Below are 26,118 nucleotides of genomic sequence, written 5' to 3'. Positions count from 1 at the left end.
TCAGGTCCATCTGTGGATAGAGGGAAAGACTAATAGAGGGCCATTCCCAATGTGATGCTCTGTGGTATAACAGGAGGAGTGTCATACTGTATATAGTCTATCTTCTTACTTACCATTTTCTCTTTTTTATCTTCAGTTACCAGACCCTGCAGAGTGATTTGTCTGATGGTCTCTATATCTGTGTTGATTGACAGGTGCCGTGGCCAGTTCCCTGGTGAAGCAGAAGCTCCAGGAGGTGATTCTGAAGAAGCAAAAACAACAAGCCCTGGAAAGGACCAGCTCCAACCCTCTCAGTGGTCCCCCAGTGGGCTACAGGTCAGAACACCTTACACCTTCAGTAGCATGGTTTCTTTTTTTAGCATTACATTGTTTCACTATGTGTGTTGTGCTCTGTCATTTCACCTTGATTTCAGTTTCCAATTGATTGTCCGACTGACTGTGTTGGGTGCCTGCGTTTTGTTTCTGTAGGGAGCTGGCTCCAGACCCCAGTGGGCCACCCCAGCCTCTGGTGTCCTCCCCCCCACAGGGTTCCAGCGAGGGCTCAGATGAGACCCCTCTACGCAGGGCAGGTGAGACCCCCACACACTAAGCCAGGTTTTTGCCATGCAAGTGTATAGTTCTCACTGCCGTGCCTCAGGGCCTGATGCTATGAGGCTACACTCTACAATTAGCCCATTACATACGATCCTTGTTACAGAGCTGTCAGCTGAAGCACGGTTCACGGCACTACACACAGCCCAGAGAGGTGACTGACTGACAGAGTACTCATTCTAACACCGTTTTGACACGCAGTTAATAAGCCACGTGGCTGCACACTACTTCATCACTGTCATCCTGTTCATAATACCTGTTTGGAATCGGATCTAGGCTTCACAATGTCTGTAGAACATGTTTTAGAGAAGCTCATGGTAAATCAAAAATGTTTCCTACCTAGTACATTATGTACATCAGCAGAATTAACCTGCTGAAAATGTATGAATGGAGAGGAAATTGTATCTTTCAAAGGGATTGATCCTGATTTCTACATTGTACTCAGCTACTAACTTTATTTTGGTTTGGATCGTTTTCGGAGACAGTGAATTTATACAAATTATATTATCTCTGTCATTGAGCAGCCTCAGAGCCCAACCTGAAACACAAGCTGAAGAAACACCTGAACACTCGTAAGAGTCCTCTGACCCGCAAGGAGAGTGCCCCGCCCACCATCAAACACCGGGTGCCTGACACTCTGGGTAAGTTCCTCACTCCCCCAAACACTGCTGCCCACTAGGCTCTGTGGTACCAGGGCTAATATAATGACTGGGAAATGTTGTGTTATGAACTCTCTCTCTCTCTCTCTCTCTCTCTCTCTCTCTCTCTCTCTCTCTCTCTCTCTCTCTCTCTCTCTCTCTCTCCCTTCCCTCTCTCTCTCTCCTTCCCCCTCTCTCTCTCCCTCTATCTCCCCTTCCCTCTCTCTCTCCCCTTCCCTCTCTCTCCCCTTCCCTCTCTCTCTCTCTCTCTCTCTCTCTCTCTCTCTCTCTCTCTCTCTCTCTCTCTCTCTCTCTCTCTCCCTCTTTCCCTATCTCTCTCTCCTTCTCTCTCTCCTTCCCTCTCTCCCTATCTCTCTCTTTCCCGCTCTCTCTCTCTCTCTCTCTCTCTCTCTCTCTCTCTCTCTCTTTCCCTCTCTCTCTCTCTCTCTCTCTCTCTCTCTCTCTCTCTCTCTCTCTCTCTCTCTCTCTCTCTCTCTCTCTCTCTCTCTCTCTCTCTCTCTCTCTCTTTCCCTCTCTCTCTCCCCCTTCCCTCTCTCTCTCCCCTTCCCTCTCTCTCTCCCCTTCCCGCTCTCTCTCTCTCTCTCTCTCCTTCTCTCTCCCTCTCTCTCCTTCTCACCCTTTCCCTCTCTCTCCTTCCCTCTCTCCTCTCTCTCCTTCCCTATCTCCATCTCTCTCTCTCCCCTTGCCTCTCCCCTTGCCTCTCTCCTTGCCTCTCTCCTTCCCTCTCTCTCTCTCTCTCTCTCTCTCTCTCTCTCTCTCTCTCTCTCTCTCTCTCTCTCTCTCCCCTTCTCCCTCCCTCTCCCTCTCTCTCCTTCTCACCCTTTCCCTCTCTCTCCTCCCCTCTCTCCTCTCTCTCCTTCCCTATCTCCGTCTCTCTCTCTCTCTCTCTCTCTCTCTCTCTCTCTCTCTCTCTCTCTCTCTCTCTCTCTCTCTCTCTCTCTCTCTCTCTCTCTCTCTCTCCCTTTCACTCTCTGCAGACTCGTCCCCCAGCAGCAGTAGCACCCCAGTGTCTGGCTGTAGCTCGCCTAACGACAGTCTACCCAATGAGAACGGAGTGCTGCAATCTGTTGGTGGGCTGTCCCATGAGGTTATTATCCGATTGGTATTTACCCATCCTCCCTGGTCCCTACACACACATACACCTATACATATGCATGAAGCTTTGATTCTCCTCTCTAGTGTGTTTGTGTGGAGATGGGACCAGTAGAGCCTTAGTTTCTGGACTGTTCGTTCAGTGTGTTTCTCTAAGCTATGCCGTCTGGGTAATGAAATGTTTAAAACAGTGATACTGGATAAGGACATCTGGCTGTAGCCCTGTAGCCAAACGCAACACCAGATCAGGTCATCTAATCAAACTCTCTCCACCACGTCGAACGCCACACCATATCTGGTCATCTAATCAAACTCTCTCCACCACGTCGAACGCAACACCATATCTGGTCATCTAATCAAACTCTCTCCACCTTGTCAATCGCAACACCAGATCAGGTCATCTAATCAAACTCTCTCCACCTCGTTGAACGCAACACCAGATCTGGTCATCTAAACAAACTCTCTCCACCTCGTTGAACGCAACACCAGATCAGGTCATCTAATCAAACTCTCTCCACCTCGTTGAACGCAACACCAGATCTGGTCATCTGAACAAACTCTCTCCACCTCGTTGAACGCAACACCAGATCAGGTCATCTAATCAAACTCTCTCCACCTCGTTGAACGCAACACCAGATCAGGTCATCTAATCAAACTCTCTCCACCTCGTTGAACGCAACACCAGATCTGGTCATCTAATCAAACTCTCTCCACCTCGTTGAACGCAACACCAGATCTGGTCATCTAATCAAACTCTCCCCACCTCGTCGTCTAACCTTGGTTTATCAGAATAAGCAGGCCTCCTGTAGCTCACATGGTAGAGCATGGCGCTTGCAACGCCAGGGTTGTGGGTTCGATTCCCACGGGGGGCCAGTATGAAAAATTTATACACTCACTAACTGTAAGTCGCTCTGGATAAGAGCGTCTGATAAATGACTAAAATGTAAAAAAAATGTCCCACATGCATTTTGTATGATACTTTCACTTAAACTTTAACACTACACACACACACACACACACACACACACACACACACACACACACACTCACTATGTATTCACTTACATAAAGTCACTTAATCACATACATATACAGTACACAAAAGACCTGCACCTGTTGAGGTACCTATCAGGTTTGAGAGTATACAGTCAAGTTAATGTAGTTGAATTAATGTTGTGTTTGTCCTCAGGCCCAGAGACTGCTGCTCCAGGATGGGTCTCTAGCCCACTTCACCGTCCAGAGTTCTTCTGCTCTACCCACCATCACCCTGGGCCTGCCAGCCAATGCCAGGGTAAGCATATCACACAACTTTTAGATGTTATGGAGGTTATGAATTCAATGCCTTTTATTATTATATGAGATAGACACATGGTAAAAAAATATCAACACTAAGATTCGTCTTTGATAGCAACTAGTTAACTTATCGGCACTATATGTGTATGTGTGCAGAGTGATGGAGACTTGTCCCCTCTGAAGGTGAGCCGGGTGCCTATGGTGGCGGGAGGCCAGTCTGTCTACCTTCCCCTGGGAATGGAGGAGCAGAGTGGGTCGCTGTCACCTCACTTCCAGCCTGTCCTTATCCTGGAGCCCTCTGGACTGGTGCACGCCCCAATGCTCGCTGGTGAGACACCACAGCATTCACATACAATTCTGGCTGACTTGCAATAAGTTTGACTTCCAATAAAGAGACACTTGAAACCCTACCTCTTTAAGGAATAACTGGAATAGTATAAAAGTAATCCTTCTAAAATATATTTAAAAAAAAGTGGTTGTCCCACTGGCTATAAGGTGAATGCACCAATTTGTAAGTCGCTCTGGATAAGAGCGTCTGCTAAATGAGGTAAATGTAAAAAATAAACGTTGCCTTTGTATACAGTAGTGAAAATTCCTTTCACATGTAACTTGACTTTGACATAGAACAGGAGAAGTTCTTGCCAGGAATGTGTTACTTATAAAGTCTTACACAATACTGAATTGCTAAGCTGGATTCTGTTGGCCTTATCACTTTTCTTTAGCCTCCTGTGAAAGCGCTAAGGAGAAAATGTTTATGCTGCCACCATAGGTATTGTGACACTGCCACCTTGTGGCCTTGACAAACAGTCAGACTTACAGCCATACTCTCCCTGTCTCCTCCGGTCTCAGTTCCAGGCCTGGGCCCCGTTCCTCTGCAGTTTGCCCCCCAGATGGATCATCTGGCCCCGGAAGGCGGCCCCCACAAGCCTCTGAGCCGGACCCGCTCAGAGCCCCTGCCCCAGAGCCCCAGATCACTTCACCCCCATCTGCTGCAGCAGCATCACAACAGCCAGCTACTGGAGAGACTCAAACAGCAGACACACCTGGGCAAGGTGAGTGACTTACACACCCTCACAAATACCTCTTACTCTCATGCTCACGCACTCTGTTGTAATGGATTATAGATTTTTGTACAATCCAAGGAGGGCTTCATCTGCCAGCAGCTGTCTTTTCTGGCAAAAATTAATTTATAGAATTTAATGAATACATCTAAATGGATAATTATTTGTGTGTGTGTTCCAGCTGATGTCTAAGACCAGTGAGAAGCCTCTTCTCAGACAGATCCTCTCAGAGGATATGGACTCTGAGGAGGTGGGGCCAGCACCCAGCGACATCTATCAGGGCAGAGCAAGGGCGGAGTCACTGAGGGAGGCGGAGCCTGTGTCTGCAGCAGACAGCCAGGGAGAACAGATCAACCTGCAACACACACTCATACTCAACCAGGTAAGATACAGACACACATATGATGATAGAGGACCACTAATAGAACATGTCTCCTTGAACTTCCAGCAGAGAGCAGCAAAGGGTTTTATATTTTATAATTATATTACTTCATGCAGGTTTGGCATACTGTTATGTGTGTAGATTTCTTTGGGTTGAAAATCTCAACCACAATCTCTCTCTCTCTCTCTCTCTCTCTCTCTCTCTCTCTCTCTCTCTCTCTCTCTCTCTCTCTCTCTCTCTCTGTATGTCTCTCTCTCTCTCTCTCTCTCTCTGTATGTCTCTCTCTCTCTCTGTATGTCTCTCTCTCTCTCCTCTCTCTCTGTATGTCTCTCTCTCTCTCCTCTCTCTCTGTGTGTCTCTCTCTCTCTCCCCTCTCTCTGTCTCTCTCTCTCTCTCTCTCTCTCTCTCTCTCTCTCTCTCTCTCTCTCTCTCTCTCTCTCTCTCTAGTCGTTGCTATGGGAGAAACAGAAACAGCTGCAGCAGTTGCGTCGGCAGACAGCCCACATGGAGACGCTGGCGGTACCCATTATGCTTGGCGGTGCCCATCGCCCCCTCTCCCGTACCCAGTCCTCGCCAGCCTCCACATCCCTCACGTTGCCAGACAAACCCCTACCCATGCCCGCCCCAGAAACACAGAGCAAACCACGCTTCACCACCGGTAAGAAGTGAACCACACACACACACACAGGCACACTACCACAATGAGGACCTGTTTAAGTGTAGGTTATTATCCCTACTGTGGCCGTTATTCAGTCTGAGGCCTGGTCAGGGACTCTCTGATAAGATATGGTTAGTAAGTTTATATTCAGTTTATATTCTTGTATTGCATTTGTTTGATAATTTTTCTCGTTGTGGTTAGATCTGTCTTACAGCTGTTGATTTGGAGTAAACGGGTAGTAATCACTGGAAGTAGTCACGTTAATGTGTGTCTGTGTTTGGTTGCAGGTCTGGTTTATGACTCTCAGATGCTGAAGCACCAGTGCACATGTGGTGACAACAGCAGCCACCCAGAGCATGCTGGGAGGATCCAGAGTATCTGGTCACGTCTCCAGGAGAGAGGTCTCAGGGGCCAGTGTGAGGTATACGCATCACCACTATCATTACACACGTATTACACAGACATCCATATCACTGATTACAAGTTACCAGAAGACACCATAGCTGTCTCCTAGTGGCCTCCAACTGGTCCATTATCTGTTGCTCTAAATCTGGTCCATGTTCCAACAGACTATCCGGGGTAGGAAGGCCACTCTGGAGGAGCTGCAGTCGGTCCATTCAGAGCGTCATGTCCTTCTGTATGGTACCAACCCTCTCAACCGCCTCAAACTGGACAACCGCAAGCTGGCTGGTACGTCCTCACTAAAGATTATATGATGTACTAGTCTACTACTTCAGGCCAACCTTGTGCCAGAAGCCTTTACGTCAGTGGTTCCCAACTCCGGTGCCCTGACAGTACACATTTCTGTTGTAGCCCTGGACAAACATGCCTGATTCAACTCATTGAGGGCCTAAAGATTAGTTGACAAGTTGAATCATGTGTGCTTGTCGGGGGCTACAATAAAAATGTGTACTGTTGGAGGTACTCGAGGACCGGAGTTGAGAACCACTGCTTTATGTACCTGGTAACAGTTTGACAACAGCACTGTAAAGTAAAGCTACTTGCTCTGGTGTCCCTAGTAACTGGGGATTTGCCTTTGGTTAATGACTCTAACGTTACGGTATTGATAGCACTTTGTAATCCCTTACGTTTAGCCGTCAACTCATTAATGTATTTAAGTTGTCATTACAGTGATGGAACACAGACGTACAGTAATGTCTGATACTCATTTCTAATGTAAAACTGTATGAAAAGGAGCTGTTAATATTGATTGTTTGATTAATAAAACCTCTTTGCATTGTTCTCCCACAGGCATTCTCTCTCAAAGAATGTTTGTGATGCTGCCATGTGGAGGAGTGGGGGTACGTGAGAGGCCCAACACACATATTTTCCCCTAGCTCTCTCTCTCTCTCTCTCTCACTCACAAAACACACAACATCTCTCGATTTCAGTTGGCAATTCTTCCCTCCAAGTCCTTGACAACAGTTATATGATACGGTCCATTCAGATTGATTAGAGTGATGGTAGTTGTTGACGTTGTTTCCAAGAGAGGGCCATGAGAAGACGAGGCAGTGGAAATGAAAGAGGAAAGCATGAGTGCGTTGGGACATGTCAATAAATTGCCTGACGATCTCCATCGGACCATGACAATTCAAACTAATAGAAACAATATGCGCATGACGAGGGATAAAATAAATGCCTCCAATTTTATTGTCTGAGCCAGACGGCTAGAAATGTGAGTTTGTGAACAAACCGAAAAAAAAGAATGAAAGGATAGATAGAATGGAGTGGACAGGAGAATGTTTAAGTCCCTGGGGGAATGCCAACCCCTCAGGTCTGTATATACAACACCATGTATGCATGGTCCTGTTTTTCTGTTGCTTGGATAGCAAATCTCTATGGCACAGAGTGTGTCTGTGTAAATATATCAGACAGCTATGTTATTGTCCCATAAATGATTGAGGTGAGGTCTGTTTGCCTCCAAACCGGTGTACCTGTAGTTATATTACTCAGTGTCGTTAAAACCATGGAAAGAAAAACACTTCACCTGATACACTGTAACTCCCTATAGCATGTTAGCAGATTCTAAACGCATGCTTATGACTGGTTCCATCAAGCTTGGCTGCTGTCCTGTCACTCACCCTCATGTTGTTTTTGATTGGCAGGTGGATAATGACACAATCTGGAACGAGTCTCATACATCCACGGCGTCACGCATGGCTGCAGGCAGTGTCACAGAGCTGGCCTTCAGAGTGGCCAAAGGCGAACTCAAGGTAAGACACAGATCTGTACTCCAATCCTCATCCAATCACTCTGGTCTGCCTCACCAACTGCCTTAGGCCATTTGAGAAAGAATACTGAATGATAATGCTTTGCTTTGTTTTACTGTTTCTCTCCAGAATGGCTTTGCAGTGGTGAGACCCCCAGGCCACCATGCTGACCCCTCCAACCCAATGTGAGTCTCATATCTACTGTGTGTGTGTTGTTTTTCGTGTGTACTATACTGCTTGTGGTGGTGCGTGCCCAGGCTAACCACAGCGGGCTCTGCGGAGCTTTGCAGTGTCAGCAGCCTGTCTGACGATGGATATTTATGGCTGATAGTGAAGCTGGGAAGGAGAAGAACAGAGAAGATTTATGCCTCTCCTCTCCTCCTATTAGTGTGCTGAGTTGGCTCCTAGGAATTCCACCATTTTCTCTCTTATCCTAACCACTATCATCTTGTATTGATAATGTCTGTTTCTCTGCCCTCTCTCTCTCTCTCTCTCTCTCTCTCTCTCTCTCTCTCTCTCTCTCTCTCTCTCTCTCTCTCTCTCTCTCTCTCTACCTCTCTCTCTCTCTCTCTCTCTCTCTACCTCTCTCTCTCTCTCTCTCTACCTCTCTCTCTCTCTCTCTCTCTCTCTCTCTCTCTCTACCTCTATCTCTCTCTACCTCTATCTCTCTCTACCTCTATCTCTCTCTACCTCTCTCTCTACCTCTCTACTACAGGGGTTTCTGCTATTTCAACTCAGTGGCCATTGCAGCCAAACAGCTCCAACAGAAACTGAGTGCCAACAAGATCCTCATCGTTGACTGGGTAAGCGACTACAGTTGGAGTGGTTGTAGCATTAACAGTAGCAACACTGTGCTCCTGAGTGGCGCAGTGGTCTAAGGCACTGCATCGCAGTGCTAACTGTGCCACTAGAGATCCTGGTTCGAATCCAGGCTCTGTCGCAGCCGGCCGCGACCGGGAGACTCATGGGCGGCGCACAATTGGCCCAGGGTAGGGGAGGGAATGGCCGGCAGGGATGTAGCTCAGTTGATAGAGCATGGTGTTTGCAACGGCAGGGTTGTTGGTTCGATTCCCACGGGGGGCCAGTATAAAAAAAATTAATGTATTCACTAATTGTAAGTCGCTCTGGATAAGAGCGTCTGCTAAATGACTAAAATGTAAATGTAAATGTATCCACGTCTCAGTTGACTTACTACTATTTTCACAATAACTACTAGTGCTGACCTTCATGATGAACTGTATGTATAAACACATTCATTATGTACAGGTAACTGCCAAAATAAAGGAAACACCAACATAAAGTGTCTTAATAGGGCGTTGGGTCACCACGAGCTGCCAGAACAGCTTCAATGCGCCAGGCATAGATTCTGCAAGTGTCTGGAACTCTATTGGAGGGATGCGACACCATTCTTCCACAAGAAATTCCATCATTTGGTGTTTTGTTGATGGTGGTGGAAAACGCTGTCTCAGGCGCCGCTCCAGAATCCCTTTAAACCCCCCATGCTCCTTTGAGACCCCTCTTTCAAAGTCACTGAGATCGCTTCTTCTTGCCATGGTAGCCAAAATAATGTTCAACTGGGCATTTTTGTACATAACCCTAAGTATGATGGGATGTTAATTGCTTAATTAACTCACGAACCACACCTGTGTGGAAGCATCTGCTTTCAATATACTTTGTATCCCTCATTTACTCAAGGGTTTCCTTTATTTTGGCAGTTACCTGTATGTGTACATGTATGTATACACACGTACAGTATACATATGAGTTCTGTCTCACATTAGTTATTGGTTACTATTGATTAGGCCTAGGATATGACATAACATGAGCCAGCAGTTATTGGTTTTAATGTAACCAAATGTTCTCTTCCATCTCTGTCCTGTTGCTAGGATGTTCACCATGGTAATGGGACCCAGGAAGTGTTTTACAATGATCCCAGTGTGCTGTATATCTCACTGCATCGCTATGACGACGGCAACTTCTTCCCTGGCAGCGGGGGGCCAGCTGAGGTAAGTGACATCATTGGGTCAACTCTACACAGGGAATTCTGCCAGTAGGCCAAGATGACGTCAAGAGAAACCCAAAGAGCTAGCTAGGTTCCAAAGTTACAGTGGACAAACGTCTGCTCAAGGGCTTTAGTGTAGCGATTATATTACATGTGTTGTGCCTCTAGCACCTCTGTTACTGTTATTGAATGTGTCCTCCTCTCCATGGAGAATGCTTTGTCTCAGTAGGTCTCTCTGTGTGTGTCTGTTGTAGGTGGGATCTGGTGCTGGAGAGGGTTTCAGTGTCAACGTGGCCTGGACTGGAGGTCTGGACCCTCCTATGAGTGATGCTGAGTACATCGCTGCTTTTAGGTAAGACAGCTCCGACCAAGGTTATTATAGTAAACTGAAACTAAAACAAAAACTAATCATGAAAAAAGTAAACTGAAATAAAATAATGAACAAACAAAAAATACTTTAACTGTACTGAAACTGTTATCTTTGATTGACTCCAAAACTAACCAAAATAAAACCATAATGAATTATGTTCAGTTTTAGTTTTCTTTCTCGAAAGTTTGGGCAAAAATGTAATGGAGTTTTCAATGGGGTTTCAAGCTATTTTTGTAATGGGTTTTTCAAGCTTCTGAATCTGATGGGTCACACTTATATTGACTTTAATTTAAAACCTTTTACTGCAGTGGGCTAAATCAGGGTCACACAGAGTGTTTCTTGGTAGTCTTAAACAAATCTGCTTTGAAATAAAAGTATACACCTCACACACATGGTTATGGGCTTAAGAAATACAAGACACTTGTACCATGTCAGATATAGAGTTGAAATGTATTCAATTTTGAGTTTGCATCCCAATATTACACTTTATATACATCACAGAATATTCATATATCAAAACTGTTTGACATAGAAACACCAGATTTTCCTAGAGTTTTTTATTAATAATGTAATTATGAAAAATATGAACAACATTCCACCCATGGGGTCAAAGACGGCGCTTTTGGTCATTGACTGCAGGAAAGGGCTACAGGTGGACTCAGCGAGATGACGTTGCCACGATGAGCACCACAGCTATTGGTCGCGTTCCCCTGCTCAGCCCTTGCATGCATCAACCACGTCATCGACTGTGCAGTCAGGCACCAGATTGCTATAACATGTTGGTCGTGTTCCTTTACTCAGACGTTGCTGACGCATGTCAGATCTTACAACGCCTAGATAGATAGGTACTATACGTATCAGCTAACCACATCATATGGTATAGCAGTCTGGTGCCCGACATGCGTCTAAACGGGGTACTGCGACCATGATGTGGTTAGCTGATACGTAAAATACCTATCCAGGTATTGTAAGCTCTGGCAGGCGTCTGCAACGTCTGAGTAGAGGAACGCGCCCATTGAGATGAGCGCGATGCAAGACTGCTCTCACAAGGTCACACAGAGTATTATCTGCGCATGTGCACGGGTGCGCTTCACGCTGCTACAACGTGGTAGCTTCAGGACCAAAACAGCAGAGAAGTGTAGCCTCACGTTTCAACGCTCCTGGTTGTTGAGGAAATTGACCCACTACTACTGTTTACTTGGTGCGTCTTCGTCATCTCGCTGACTCTACATTTAAACCTAACATAACCTGACCTGACCCATCACCTTATGCTTTACGGCCCCCCAGTGGCAAGAAGTGACATCACCAAAAAACACAAAAACAATACAACACATGGGAAGCTATACGGACACGCCTGCTGCCCAAATCGATGACGTATGCCGTGCAGTTGAAAGTCGAGTGGAGACTAATGGTTTGTTTAGTCAGTTGTCCTGATGAGCCCTTCCCAGCAAGTGTTCCCAGCTAGCTAGTTTATGATGCAGTATGGCGCTAGTTAAAATGTGTAAAATAAAGTTATGTTTATTTCGATGTGTGAGGGAGAAACAACTTGGTCACCATCTGGATGTCACTGTGACATGCCACATGTCGCTGGCAGTAGCTAACGTGGCATAGCTAACGTGGCCAATTTGTTCCATCCCACTTGATTTTATTTTGATTTAGGATGGCAGCCTACACAATAAATAAATTGTAATATTGGTAGTAACCATCTAGGTGTCACCGGGATTGTCTACTGCTCACTGGGGAGAGTTTGTGCTACAATCTGGCAAAACAACATTGGGCACAGTGTCCTTCGCTCCTGCTTACTGAGCACTGCTCTCAATATACTGTAAATTGACAGTAAATTGATTGACGCACTTCTGAATCCCAGTCATTGGGAAGTGCATGTGTACGGTCCCAATTTAAAAGTTGAGTAAGAGTTTTTGTAAGATTAAATTGTCTCCAGGTTTGGTTGTTGTTGTATTAAACATAAATTTCACTGACACTTCCTCCATGGTCCTTAATTGCCACCGGTGGGTAGTTTAAAGTTCTAATGAAGTCTCTGTATGTTGGTTTGGTCGGCTGTCTGGTGGCAACCGTAGGAAACTGTGGCAACCACACAGTAAGAGGGTCCACACTGCAGGCAGACACAACCAAGTGGGTGGGCCCCACCTCTAAGCCAGCGTAACAAAATGAGAATGACAACATAGTACTGGAAAAGTGTCAACAAAAGTTTTTAACTTCAAAGTAATAAATAACAAACCAGAGTATTCCTATTATACCTTCCTTTTCCACACAGTAGTGCACCTTGGAAATAATAATAATAACTCTGTTTTTTTTATCTGAAAAGACACCACCATTTTGTTGCCACACATGTCTGTCCCACACAGATTTAGAATGCGCAACAAATTTCTTGGTGAAATATTGTCAGTCAGTTTCTCTAAACTCCAGGGGTAGGGATTGCTGACATCTACCCCATACCTCTACCCCCCTCCCCACCTCCCTGTCTCCTCTCTCTCATTCCTGTTCTCCTCCTCTCCTCTCTACTTCCCCCTCTCTGATTGATCTTTAATGAGCCCTCTCCCTCTCTCTCTCGTTCTCCCTGTAGTCTGTCTGTAGCCGGGCTCACAGGGGAGTATGGAAGGTTTTATTGGTCGACAGGGGAGGCGGGGTTAGTTAGTGCGGTGGGGATTGGGGGGGGCTGGAGGAATCCAAACGCAGGATAATGAACCCAAATGGATCCCAGATGGCATGCTGTCAGTGACGTGAAGAGAGTGACAAGCTCCAAATGGGAACCAGACGCGCCTATGGCGGCTTTGAACTCGGGCGGCAGCGGAGATGCCTGCGTTAGCTCCCTTGCTAGCTAGCGGCCCTGCTCTGCTCTGCACTGTGCTGGTTGACTCTCTGACAGAGAGGGGTGATGGACACCAGCCCAGAAAACAACAGGAGGCCCACCCCCTAGCAGCTCAACTCCAACCATGCTCTCCTCACTGTCTGAAACAGCCAGGCAGGGCTGTTTGTGGAGTAAATGAGATGAATGTTGTTTCTCCCTGCAGGACGGTGGTGATGCCCATAGCACAGGAGTTCTCCCCTGACGTGGTCCTGGTCTCCTCAGGGTTCGATGCAGCAGAGGGACACCCTGCACCTCTAGGGGGTTACAAGGTCACCGCCAAATGTAAGCAAGGCTTTCCTCAAACAGTACGCTTTAGACCACGAGCTAGCCTATAAAGTGGTTTTAGAGCTTTGCTAGTTAGTTCTTGATAAATGGAAGGTAAGACATTTATAAGCATTAACCTGGTACACAATATAAAATGGCATGATAACAATCAAGTAGGTGGGACAATACAGATGTTGGATCTTAATTTGATCGCACACAATTTAGGAAATGTAAAACTTGTAGTGTATTTGAGGTTTAAAAAGGCTTCTGAAGTTTGTAATTTTCCCTCACGAAAAATGTATCAACACCTACAAAAATGTCCATTAATTATAATCCACATAATAATTTACATTTCCTGTTGCTGCTGTATTATTTTCCTGCTGTAGAAAACTGCCTCAAATTAAGATCCTACATCTGTAGTTGCATCACTTTGTTAGTGTTGTAAGTGAGTGTCTTTAGTGATTTACTGTATGTTAATCTGTGCTGTAAATGTCATAAAGATTGATACATGCACTGCAGTATATTCCCATGTTGTCAATCTAGAAAAGGGGTTGATATGCCGCATTGAACATGATTTAGGCTAGTTTAACATGTAAAGTTCCAGTGCTTAATTGTCCACCACATCCCATATTGACTGTGTTGATGTCGATGTGTGCGTCAGGTTTTGGGTTCCTTACCCGGCAGCTGATGGGACTGGCTGGAGGCCGGGTGATCATGGCTCTGGAGGGAGGTCACGACCTCACGGCCATCTGTGACGCCTCTGAGGCCTGCATCAGTGCTCTACTGGGCATTGAGGTGAGACTGGTTTAAGGTGCATTAAAGCAGTTTATAAACTACTTTAAAACCCCTTCCTAAATCATGTTAAGTATACCACACAGGTTTATGTGAAGTGTATACCCTCATAAGGAATATTCAATTATATAAATAAGAGGAAAGCTATGGAGGGCTGTTAAGGTGAATGTTGTTGATCAGTGGTCTGATGCTTTCCTCTCCCACTGTGTTGTCCATACAGGAGCCTCTGTCAGAGGAGGTGCAGCTGCAGAAGCCCAATGCTAACGGTGTTCACTCGCTACAGAGAGTCATACAGATACATGGTGGGTAAACAGTCATTCAGCTCCTCATGTCTCAAATAAAGTCCACCCCTCTCTGTCTCTCTCGCTATTGTATTTTTGTCTATCCCTTTATTCTGGTCTGATCCGAATTATTGTAAAATGCAGAGACTTCCTGGGTACACACAATTATTGAATATAGTAGGCAACAAGGCTATTAATCATATTGATCTTTCAACATATGGACCCATATAGTAGGAGGGACTAGCATTTATGTCAGTTGGAAGTTCAGACCTTCTGATGTGCCCACTGCTCTCATCCAAGTGTTTGTGCTTACTGGTTCTGGTTTAGGCAAATAAAGTGACCTGTTTTTCAGGTCAGTATTGGCAGTCCCTGAAGCTGTTCAGTAGCTCTGTGGGACTGTCCTACCTGGGTGCTCAGAGGAGAGACTGTGAGGAGACTGATGCTGTCAATGCTCTGGCCTCTCTGTCTGTGGGGGTCCTGACCAGCAAGAGGTACGACCGGACCACCTGTACCCAACACTCCTAAACACTCCCAAACATTTTCACAGTAAAGGGCAGACTCCCCTGTACAGTACGTTACAAATATGATGCTTTTCCTAACCATCTTCTCTGTGTGTTTCCCCCAGCCTCCCAGACGAGCCTATGGAGAACGAGGAGGAATCCATGTAGAAGATGCTGACCTTTGACTTCACAGACCTCTCTTTCAGGACGTCCCATCCTGCCCTGTCACATGACGAGGGGGAGGAGTGTAGATTGTGGATCTCTGCCTTAACCAATGAGACCTTAAAGCCACACAGTGCCTCAAAGACCACCGTCCATTCTCCTTAGACTATATGCAGCACACCTTAACATAGTGAAGAATTAACTCAACACAGTGGAGCTAATGTAGCCTTCTGACCCACACTAAAGCCCTGTCAGTGTATATGTAAAATAAAACATGTTCTCTCATACAGCTGATTATTAAACTAACTCTGTCCATGGTCTAGCCCCAGCAATATAGTCATTTATATTGTTTGTATTCAGAAGGATACATCCATACCAGTCCTGTGCCATGATATTGATCACTTTTTGGCCTTTAAAAAAAAGTACAGACATAATAGGTCTTACTGAGGCACTTACAGTAAAGCAATACTAGCACCAGGTCTGTTGTGGTATCAGTAAGCAGAGCAAACACCAGTCAGTGGCTCTGAGGATGGTCCTGGAGAGAGAGAGAGACCGAGACTGGCCAGCACCTGGCAATTGCTGAATGGCTCAGTCAGTCCTTGATGATGTCATTAATATTCAGTTTAACCACTAAAGAAGAAAATGAAGATGTGGTTTTATCTGTCGTTTTTGCACTGTGCATTCCGTAATGTGAACCGTTGAAAATTCCAAACTTCGGGGGGAAAAAAAAGCTCTAGATTATTTAATTATCTGTTCAACTTTGAGGATTGGAAGATATTGTTCTCCTCTGAAATCCACTCACATTCTAAGAAGACTTATGCATGTATACACAAATTAGTATTTCTAAGTGCATTTGCAAAAAAATCCTGTTTGGCCAGATTGTATTATGATTATACCACTGCTGTTCTTAGACAAGTGTCTTTATACATTGTTCACATGGACACACACGTCTTTTATACATTGTTTGCATGGACACACACTCAGAAATGCATTTCATTTGCACACTATTTCCCTTGTCTTACTGACATGATGAGGACCAAACTGAAACCAATAAATCTTATGAAGAGCTGAAGACCTACCACTGTTTGGGAGGAAATACTAAATTTATGTTCATTCCTAGCTACCATTGAGGGCTATTGTATTGTTTTATAATGCTAGTCAAAGGCTCCAATGCACTTAATGGAGATCTCCCAAAGAAAACTGTCTTAAATATGTCTGCAGTGTGACCGTGTTACTGCAGTTGGACCAGTGAGGTTACTGTGTTACGTTGATGTTTGTTTTTGCAGGACCAGCATTTTGACCTGTAGACATACCTATTTTATTGTGTACATTAATTTCACAGTTCAGTTGCCTTGATATTATCCACATGCAGTTATATCAAGTAGTACTGAATACGGTTGGTTATATAAAGTAGAGCTGAATACGGTTGGTTATATCAAGTAGGGCTGAATACAGTTGGTTATATCAAGTAGAGCTGAATACGGTTGGTTATATCAAGTAGGGCTGAATACATTTTACATTACATTTTAGTCATTTAGCAGACGCTCTTATCCAGAGCGACTTACAGGAGCAATTAGGGTTAAGTGCCTTGCTCAAGGGCACATTAACGTCATTTAGCAGACGCTCTTAGCCAGAGCGTCTGGAATACAGAGCGTTAGAATACAGTTGGTTATATCAAGGAGAGCTGAATACGTTTGGTTATATCAAGTAGAGCTGAATACGGTTGGTTATATCAAGTAGAGCTGAATACAGTTGGTTGTATCAAGTAGAGCTGAATACGGTTCGTTTGAAGGTAAACTGAGTGTGTTATTCTATGTGAAAACCTTTCTGGTGTTGCTCTGTTTGTTTTTGAGAACCAACCAACAGACCATTACTGTTAGCACTATGGAGATGTGGCTTAATGATGGTGCATACCTCTCCTACAGACCTTGTGGAGGAAGAGTCAGTCTCCACTTCGTATGTATGATACAGTACTTGACATCATGCTAATTATTCATTTTCAGATATACTGTATCTGTACACATCCAAACTAAACCTGCTCTAAACTGAAACTAGTTTAGGAAAATGCCTTGGACCTATTTTGTGTGTTCATGAAATGACAACCAATGTAGATAGTTTTTGTTGTGAATTGAAATGTTTACCACATTCCACACTTACATTTTCTACATTCATTCTATATGTTATGTAGTTTGTCTTAATGAGCATTTCATCTAGATTGCACTAGTTGTTAGAAGCTATTCAGTAAATCAAAAGAAACTGCTCACCATCAAATTCAGAAGACATAGTTATGAAATGTGTTTTCACATTCACAATATTATTTTGTGTATGACCCCATACCTCTATGGCGTGTGGCTAAATGTTTAAATGTATCATACGCTCTCTATTACTGCGTATTATTGTGTTTTCTATGTTGAAGAAGTTATGTTATTTTTTGTACAAAATCAAAGAGAAGAGTAAGAGCGAGCATCCACTTCTGTCTAAAACAATATTTACAAGGCATCTTTTGAAAGGAACATACTCTCTGTGCTGTTGCTCCGATACAGTGGCATGTACGCTGGTGATACACGTCAATGTTGTCTTAACTAGACATTCCTCTCTAACCTTAGCTGCATCCTCTCCTCTAGTTGGCATTGAGAGAGAGAGAATGATAACCATGCTAACAAGCCTTATAGCCTTTTCCTCCTATACTCTGGACCAACCACTGTGGATAGCTATGTGTGTGTAGGAGACTATGTATGTGTAAGAAATTAATAACTATTGCCAGTTTTCATTATTGTTTGTACTAGTTATATGTTTTGTTTTCAAGACTCTGGGCAATGTTTGCCCATAAGGTCCCCTCAAAGACTTAGGAAATAGAAGCAACCACCATCATTCAAACGCTCTTAGAACTGACAGTGACTGTGCTGTGTCTGTCTCATAGTGCACCAGTGGGTATCTGTTGTCTGTGAAGTAATGTTAGAGTTAGTGTGTTGAATACTGTACATTACCTCTCCTGTAAAGATTTCCAGGGGCCTATGGGCCACGCTCATTTTGTCTTAGTGGCCAGTGGGCCAGTCCTCTCTTTCTTTTTATGATATACTTGCTAAAGTCACTGTAAATAGATACTCAAGACCAAAATACATCACACATGTGCCTTGAATCATGTATTGGTAGCCTTCACTAACTGGAGTTCAGAATAACAACAAGTTTCATACTTTTATTTACCTTGTGTCATTTGTTTCCTCTGTTTCCTATGTATGTATAGAAAGAATGTCTATTTTGTACTGTTTCTCTTCTTAATTAAAATTGAAAATGTTGTTTGTGCACGTTTGTAGGTGTGACAAAATGTTTGATATACGATGTACACTCTCATGGGCCATTAATGCATGTATCCACATGTGCTTATGTGGTTGGGTATATCATAAGATTTCTTTCCAACCAGACAACCAATAAATATTTTAGAGGCCTTATTTTCCCCAAAAGAACAACAGCTTTATGTGTAATTATACCCTGGGCTGCCTGAGCAGACACTTAGACTTCTCCTTAATGAGGCCCATGTTCTACTGCACTAATTAAGGCTGACAGGGTAACACATAGATAGATCCCTGGTAACCCAGGTTCTTTCACATACAAACACAAAGAAGGATAATAATCAATGTATTTGGTGTTAAGAAATGCTATTGTGTCATCGTCCATCTCCAAATGTTGACTGCTGATGGTAGACCATTCAGGTGTAGTCGCAGTACAGAGTGCTTTTTAAGGTGAGAGTGGTTATAAGACGAGGCTGAGAAAGATGCTTAAAAGATGCTCAAATACACATTTTATTATCTAGACAAGAAAATCACAAGGCAAATTTTATCCACATATCTACAATTGTATTACAAATACACTCTTTACAGCAACTGATTCCCTTTTAATTAATAATTTTCTATTGGTTTACAGACAGTTCTTTGTGACTACATGTATTTACACTACAATAAGAACATTCCCATGACTTACATTTTTGTACAAAACTGTTTCCAAGTCAAGTTGCAATTTCCAGGTCAGAATAAGCTATAGTTGTCCCTCTTCTAGGCCTGCTTATGGCTCAGAATCGTTGTCCCATCGATTCTGTGATTCTGTGTGGGCTCGAGGAAGCTGAAGTCTCTACAGAGGGCAGGGCTCAGATCTGTTATTTAGTTGGTCCAGAGGTGTAAGTACAAACCAGTAAATAAAGGGATTGCAGACCAACGGGGAGGCTTCTCAATCGCCTTGGTCAGATGCTGGGGAGACATACACAAGATAGAAACATTCTGTAAGTGCTACAACATAATGCAAAATATGCCATTTACTTTTGGTTTAAAGTAAACACACATTATTAGTTCATGATGCCTAACGAAATATCTCTGCACTCTCTAACAGTTAAACTGGTTAAACTACAAGGGGAAAAAGTAATGGGCATAAACTCAGTATTAAGATGTTTATGTCCATTTTCCCTGGCCCTGTTTTGTCAGGGCTGGGCTGGGGGTTTTGTTGACCATGTCCTTGTAAAATATGGTATTCTGATTAAATGCAACTGGTTAATATCAATAAACATGGATTTAAAAGGCACAAGTAAACTCTATAAGTATAAACTTTGGTCAATCGAAAGCCAGTGTGTGTGGCAATAAGTTCAGCGATAAGAACAAAGCAGGCTAAAACACCAATGTATATTTGATCTCCTTGAAAGACAGGGATACACATTGATGCCTCCCTGACAGATTACAAATCTGTATTTATGTGGCATATACACACACACATCCCAAAGCAACCCCACAGAATAGCAGGGAGAACATTCACATGAGAAAGGTTAAGACATTAACTGGAGAACACTACAGGACCCTAATGAGAAAGGAGCAAAGAATGTCTTCCTTCAGAGTCAGCTTGCAGACAGAATAATAACAACGGCCATCCCAGCAAACACAAACACTGAGAATGCATCTCTCACATCTAACCGCCTATACCACCTATATTAATTTCACCTGGTATTTAGAAAAGGTCAAAGGACATTTAGCTTTCATTTGCCTCAAACACGATTTCTAGAGGACAGTATTGTTTGAGAATGTCACAGCGAGTAACATGTCAAACCGTGCTAGGTTGTTTGAACACACAGTGCTGACTGTACTATGAAAAAGACATCCCTCAGAAGTGTGGTAATGGTACCTCTTGTGAAGTTGGGAAAGCAGTGGTTTCAAATGGCAAAGGCAAAATGTGTAGCCACTGGTGAAGGGAGGCATAGCCACTGATGAGGCATCTGATAGCCATCTTTACCATGGAGATGTGGAACTGGAAGAATCACCTCTTTCATCTAACTCAGTGGTTTGTGGGAGTGCAGTAGACAGCCATCACTTCTCCTTTGATGGCTAACTGCTGCATGGTTTCTCAAAACCAGTTTGTTTTTGTTGAGCGTTTTCAAGATCTATCTAATTTTTGTCCAACGTAGCAAGTTTAAGCCAAAATGAAAGGAAAGAATTTCAAAGGAAAGTTTTAGTACCAAAATAATAAAAAAGGGACTCGGTTTGGGTGTAGGAAAGTAAAACTTGTAATGTAACTTTTTCAACAATCATTTGGCTTCAAAGGCCGATTAATATTAATAGGTCAGCTAAAATGATGAGACTATGAGGTACAATGAGTTATGGCTGGCCGGGTAAAATCTCTCTCTCTCTCTCTCATACAATTTGTATGTGTATAGAAACTAGAATACAAAAGAAGATTCTGTATTGTGTGATTTGTCAGCGTTCAAAGGCTATTTCTTACAAAATGTAGGAAATAACAGCTCTATGACCTTCTATTAGGTCCATAATCCTGATGATAATCATGGGATACATTTAGCTACCATCGTATTTCAATTTTCAGGACAAACTTATCTTGTAGAAGAGTTACTGTATACCTTGAATGTAAAAAGAGATGTGTGGTAACCTAAGATGTGCTGTTCTATGACCCTCCCTTGTGATTCACTTACTTGGCAAAGTTACTGCGTTTCATTCTGGCAAATGTCCAGCATTGCATTTAATACTCTATTAAAACACCAGGTGTTTCCCTACGTTCATCTCTGATCACCTTCTGTTGAATTATTACTTTTTTGCATGCAATATAAAACAGTGATATTTTGTTTTGGAAATATACTATTGAGTATGTATGGTTTGTATTGTGCATACCTGGTGTAGAGTGGTGGAGGAGTTAGATGATGTGAGGATGCGGGTCACAGAGCAGGGGTCAGAGGTCATGGGAGATTGCTGGGGGAGGGCGAGGGGGAAGGAGGCGAGGGGGTGTTAGAGAGGTAAGTGGGAAGGCTAGTGGGTAGCGGACATGGACCAGGCCCCCTCCATCCTCCACACTGAGAATGCGTAGCTGAGTCTCTCGTGGGCTAGGTAGTTACAGCTGGCCAACTTGGCATCCATCTCATCACTCTGCAGGACTTGGTAGAGGAAGTCAATGTAGCGCGAGGCCAGCTTCAGGATCTGGATCTTGCTCAGCTTGTCTGACGGCAGCGTGGGGATGATCTTACGAAGCGAGGCAAAGGCGTCGTTCAGGGACTGCGTCCGTTGGCGCTCCCGTACATTGGCAACCACCCGCTGGTGCTGAGGATCCTCCAGGGGCTGGCCTGGGATGGGGAGAGGAGACAGGGAGGGCTGGGGACTCTTCTTAGGCCTCTTGGGTCCTGATGGGATCAGACTGGGAGACCCTCCTGTTGTTGACTTGTTGTCCTCTGTTGGCGATGAAATGTTGTCTTTCCTGGTGACCCTTTTGCGCCCACCAGCCCCTGGTGTTACCACCACCACAGGGCATTTGTTTGGAGCGCAGTCTGGCTCCTCCTCGCTGGACACCACCCCTCCCTCAGGGTATTCACCACAGCTTGATGGATCTTCTCTCATGGCAATCTATCTACCTAACCCTGTTTCTGCACCTACACTGTTTCAATCCTCTGTTCTCTCATTCAGGCCCTCTAATGGGCGATGCCTCCTTTAGTTTCTCTGTTCTATGGCAAGCCTGTATATATAAATACCAGAAGTGATCTGCCAGGTCTGCTAGCAATAGAAAGCGAACGGAAAAATAATTAATTCTCAGTATTGGAAATCCATATGTTGCCTACATCTAGACAAGACAACAATTAAAAAATATAATCTACATTCAGAACGGCAGTTGCGTCCAGTATCCTAGCTCAATGTAAGACAGCAGCCAACCTGCATCTGGCTTTTTAAAGAAGAAAGAGGATGGAACTTGTAAGTTCCCACCCATCTGTTCCACAGATTGGTCCAGCTGGGTTCTAAGGCACAGCCAGGCCAAGCATAACAGGAAGAGAATGCGTTTTGTGATTGGTAAGGGTAAAGGGATGAGGCGGAGACAAAGGCACGTGGGTTGACCAATCAGATGGGGATATTCTGGCGTTTTTCTTTGTAGAAGTTGTCCAAGTTTATAGGTTCCAGATTTCTTCCAAAACAAGTAGCTCCCCTCCCCCATACCTCCTTTCCCCTTCTTAAAGTCTCCACAACTCAACACAATCATCAATTCCTTTGGATTTTGAAAGTAGGAACTAGACAATATTCTCCTTACATGATATACTATAACTCCTCAGGACAGACCTTATCAGTGTGCCCAGTTTTCTTAGAATAATTAGAGGCTTTACATGAGGAAGATAAAAAAATAAACTTGTAGTAGTATTAGAGAGATAGATACTATAGTACTAGGCTGGCATTATTTTAACCTTTCATTGCATTCAGTTTCACAGTTCCATTGTTTTGTAAGTCAGAAAAAGCATCAGAGACAGTGTGTTCACATTCGCTTTGTTTTACTGGAGACCTGGTGCAGTCTTCTGAGCGGTAGGCTAAAGGGGAAACTGGCATACCAGAGTAGCAGTGAAGTCCAATAGCAAAATTAGCTAAAGTAAAGGAAAGAATGAGAGGTTCTGAATCTAAGTGGTGCCTCTGGGAACATTTGTTTCATCCTCTGTGCCAGAACATGAACATAGCCTTCAGTTCTACCACCATCCCTCAGTTCTTAAACATGGCGGACATCCACAACACAAGAACAAAATCTATTGCTTGACTTTTCAGAGACCCGATTCGAATGTGCCTCAGTCCAAAACAGTTCCAGGAATGCCCTCCAACGTAAAAGTGCACTGAATGCATTAGAGACATTAGGTTGTGTTGAACTATGGTACAATGTTTATCTGTGGAATCACTTGAGTGCATTTAGTATGTGGTGTGGGTTATTCTCTGAAGAAATGTGGACTTCTGTGGAAAGAGACTTCATGTCAACATACTTACAGTACAAAAACAAAATTCACCTACATCTGTTTTACCTACCAAGATTAAGCATGTGCCAAACTTTCTAGGTAAAATACGTGCCAGACTTCCACTGTCCGGCCCAGATCAAATCAAAATCAAATCAAATTGTATTTGTCACATGCGCTGAATACAACAGGTGTAGACCTTACCGTGAAATGCATACTTACAAGCCCTTAACCAACAATGAATTCAAGAAATAGAGTTAAGAAAATATTTCCTAAATAATATAAAGTAAAAAATTAAATAAAAAGTAACACAATAAAAGAACAATACAGAGACTATATACAGGGGGTACCAGTACCGAGTCAATGTGCGGGGGTACAGGTTAGTCGAGGTAATTTGTACATGTAGGTAGGGGTAGAGTGACTATGCATAGATAATAAACAGCGAGTAGCAGCGGAGGGGTCAATGTAAATAGTCCGGGTGGCAATTTGATTAATTGTTCAGAAGTCTTATGGCTTGGGGGTAGAAGCTGTTAAGGAGCCTTTTGGACCTAGACTTGGCACTCTGGTACCGCTTGCCATGCGGTAGCAGAGTCTATGACTTGGGTGACTGGAGTCTTTGACAATTTTTTGGGCCTTCCTCTGACACCGCCTAGTATATAGGTCTTGGATGGCAGGAAGTTTGGCCCCAGTGATGTACTGGGCCATACGCACTACCCTCTGTAGCGCCTTACGGTCGGATGCCGAGCAGTTGCCATATCAGGCGGTGATGCAACCGGTCAGGATGCTCTCGATGGTGCAGCTGTAGAACTTTTTGAGGATCTGGGGACCCATGCCAAATCTTTTCAGTCTCCTGAGGGGGAAAAAGTGTTGTCGTGCCCTCTTCACGAATGTCTTGGTGTGTTTGAACCATGATAGTTTGTTGGTGATGTGGACACCAAGGAACTTGAAACTCTCTACCCGTTCCACTACAGCCCCATCGATGTGAATGGGGGCATGTTCGGCCCTCCTTTTCCTGTAGTCCACGATCATCTCCTTTGTCTTGCTCACGTTGAGGGAGAGGCTGTTGTCCTGGCACCATACAGCCAGGTCTCTGACCTCCTCCCTGTAGGCTGTCTCATCGTTGTCGGTGATCAGGCCTACTACTGTTGTGTCGTCAGCAAACTTAATGATGTTGTTGGAGTCCTGCTTGGCCAAGCAGTCGTGGGTGAACAGGGAGTACAGGAGGGGACTAAGCACACACCCCTGAGGGGCCCCTGTGTTGAGGATCAGCGTGGCATGAGAGCCAGTTTCATCATAGCGCTTGATGGATTTTACGACTGCACTTGAAGAAACCTTCAAAGTTCTTGAAATGTTCCGTATTGACTGACCTTCATGTCTTAAAGTAATGATGGACTGTTGTTTCTCTTTGCTTATTTGAGCTGTTCTTGCCATAATATGGACGTAGAGTGGCCAGACGGAAGCCACTCCTCAGCAAAAGGCACATGATAGCCCGCTTGGAGTTTGCCAAAAGGCATCTAAAGACTCTCAGACCATGAGAAAAAAATGATCTGGTCTGATGAAACCAAGATTGAACTCTTTGGCCTGAATGCCAAGCGTCACGTCTGGAGGAAACCTGGCACCATTCCTATGGTGAAGCATGGTGGTGGCAGCATCATGCTGTGGGGATGTTTTTCAGTAGCAGGGATTGGGAGACTAGTCAGGGTCGAGGGAAAGATGAACGGAGCAAAGTACAGAGAGATCCTTAATGAAAAGCTGCTCCAGAGCGCTCAGGACCTCAGACTGGGGCGAAGGTTCAACTTCCAACAGGACAATGACCCTAAGCACACATCCAAAATAATGCAGGAGTGGCTTCGGGACAAGTCTCTGAATGTCCTTGAGTGGCCCAGCCAGAGCCCGGACTTGAACCCGATCGAACATCTCTGGAGAGACCTGAAAATAGCTGTGCAGCGATGCTCCCCATCTAACCTGACAGAGGTTGAGAGAATCTACAGAGAAGAATGGGAGATTGTTTTTGCTTTGTCATTATGGGGTATTGTGTGTAGATTGATGATAATAATTTAATCAATTTTAGAATACGTCTGTAATGTAACAAAATGTGGAAAAAGTCAAGGGGTCTGAATACTTTGCGAATGCACTGTATATGTGATGGGATGTACAGACATTATGGACAGTATGTGGATATAATATATTGTATATCTGAAGAATACGTGGATAGACTGGTATATGTACAGCAATAGTTGAATAGGATAGACTTGACTAGAATCCAGTATATACATATGAAATGGGTAAAACAGTATGTAAACATTATTGAAGTGACCAGTATTCCATTATTAAAGTGACTAGTGTTCCATGTCTGTGTACATAGGGCAGCAGCCTCTAAGGTGCAGGGATGAGGAACCATGTGGTAGCCGGCTAGTGACAGTGACTAAGTTCAGGGTAAAGTACTGGGTGGAGGCCAGCTAGTTTTGGCTATTTAACAGTCTGATGGCCTTGAGATATAATTTGTTTTTCAGTCTCTCGGTCCCAGCTTTGATGCACCTGTACTGACCTCGTCTATGAATTTGAGAGTGGTTACATTTCTCCTGGCCCATCCCTTAGCTTTTGACCAAAACAGAGGTGGGGTGATCGCTTTGTTATTGTTTCAATTAAAGACTTTAGCTTTAATTGGTACAATGGGGTGCATTGTTAGAAGGTAGAATATA

The 26,118-nt window shown here is 44.1% G+C and overlaps 2 protein-coding genes across 6 annotated transcripts in view; one reads left to right on the top strand and one right to left on the bottom strand.

The window, feature by feature from the left end:
* Positions 1 to 18,489, top strand: part of LOC121538454 (histone deacetylase 7) — a 55,007-nt gene extending 36,518 nt beyond the window's left edge. For 3 of the 5 annotated variants that reach the window (XM_041846473.2, XM_041846471.2, XM_041846474.2), the window contains 22 exons: positions 195 to 315; positions 469 to 569; positions 1,116 to 1,232; positions 2,228 to 2,352; positions 3,532 to 3,633; positions 3,792 to 3,963; positions 4,485 to 4,687; positions 4,878 to 5,078; positions 5,526 to 5,736; positions 6,024 to 6,157; positions 6,306 to 6,426; positions 6,988 to 7,037; positions 7,842 to 7,949; positions 8,076 to 8,131; positions 8,662 to 8,749; positions 9,833 to 9,952; positions 10,203 to 10,300; positions 13,351 to 13,469; positions 14,113 to 14,246; positions 14,464 to 14,545; positions 14,877 to 15,015; positions 15,150 to 18,489. In XM_041846473.2, the coding sequence (XP_041702407.2) occupies positions 195 to 315; positions 469 to 569; positions 1,116 to 1,232; positions 2,228 to 2,352; positions 3,532 to 3,633; positions 3,792 to 3,963; positions 4,485 to 4,687; positions 4,878 to 5,078; positions 5,526 to 5,736; positions 6,024 to 6,157; positions 6,306 to 6,426; positions 6,988 to 7,037; positions 7,842 to 7,949; positions 8,076 to 8,131; positions 8,662 to 8,749; positions 9,833 to 9,952; positions 10,203 to 10,300; positions 13,351 to 13,469; positions 14,113 to 14,246; positions 14,464 to 14,545; positions 14,877 to 15,015; positions 15,150 to 15,192 (2,645 nt within the window). In that variant the 3' untranslated portion in view covers positions 15,193 to 18,489. The remainder of the gene's footprint in view (positions 1 to 194; positions 316 to 468; positions 570 to 1,115; positions 1,233 to 2,227; positions 2,353 to 3,531; positions 3,634 to 3,791; positions 3,964 to 4,484; positions 4,688 to 4,877; positions 5,079 to 5,525; positions 5,737 to 6,023; positions 6,158 to 6,305; positions 6,427 to 6,987; positions 7,038 to 7,841; positions 7,950 to 8,075; positions 8,132 to 8,661; positions 8,750 to 9,832; positions 9,953 to 10,202; positions 10,301 to 13,350; positions 13,470 to 14,112; positions 14,247 to 14,463; positions 14,546 to 14,876; positions 15,016 to 15,149) is intronic. The other 2 variants (XM_045207089.1, XM_045207090.1) reach the window with 2 other exon arrangements.
* Positions 18,490 to 18,968: 479 nt separating this feature from the next.
* Positions 18,969 to 22,555, bottom strand: LOC121538453 (twist-related protein 2-like). The gene is made up of 2 exons (XM_041846470.2): positions 21,342 to 22,555; positions 18,969 to 19,427 (listed from the first exon to the last, which is right to left on the bottom strand). The coding sequence occupies exon 1, from the start codon at positions 22,056 to 22,058 to the stop codon at positions 21,477 to 21,479; it is 582 nt and encodes a 193-aa protein (XP_041702404.1). The 5' UTR covers positions 22,059 to 22,555; the 3' UTR covers positions 18,969 to 19,427; positions 21,342 to 21,476.
* Positions 22,556 to 26,118: the final 3,563 nt, after the last annotated feature.

Source organism: Coregonus clupeaformis, chromosome 24, assembly GCF_020615455.1.
Source record: "Coregonus clupeaformis isolate EN_2021a chromosome 24, ASM2061545v1, whole genome shotgun sequence".
Taxonomy (NCBI): domain Eukaryota; kingdom Metazoa; phylum Chordata; class Actinopteri; order Salmoniformes; family Salmonidae; genus Coregonus; species Coregonus clupeaformis.
The sequence above is the reverse complement of the archived record's forward strand: the minus strand, read 5'-3'. Positions and strand labels throughout refer to the sequence as shown.

What these genes read in the sequence shown, in the direction of transcription:
- LOC121538453 (XM_041846470.2), bottom strand. Translation starts at nt 22,058, where the DNA reads ATGAGAGAAGATCCATCAAGCTGTGGTGAATACCCTGAGGGAGGGGTG.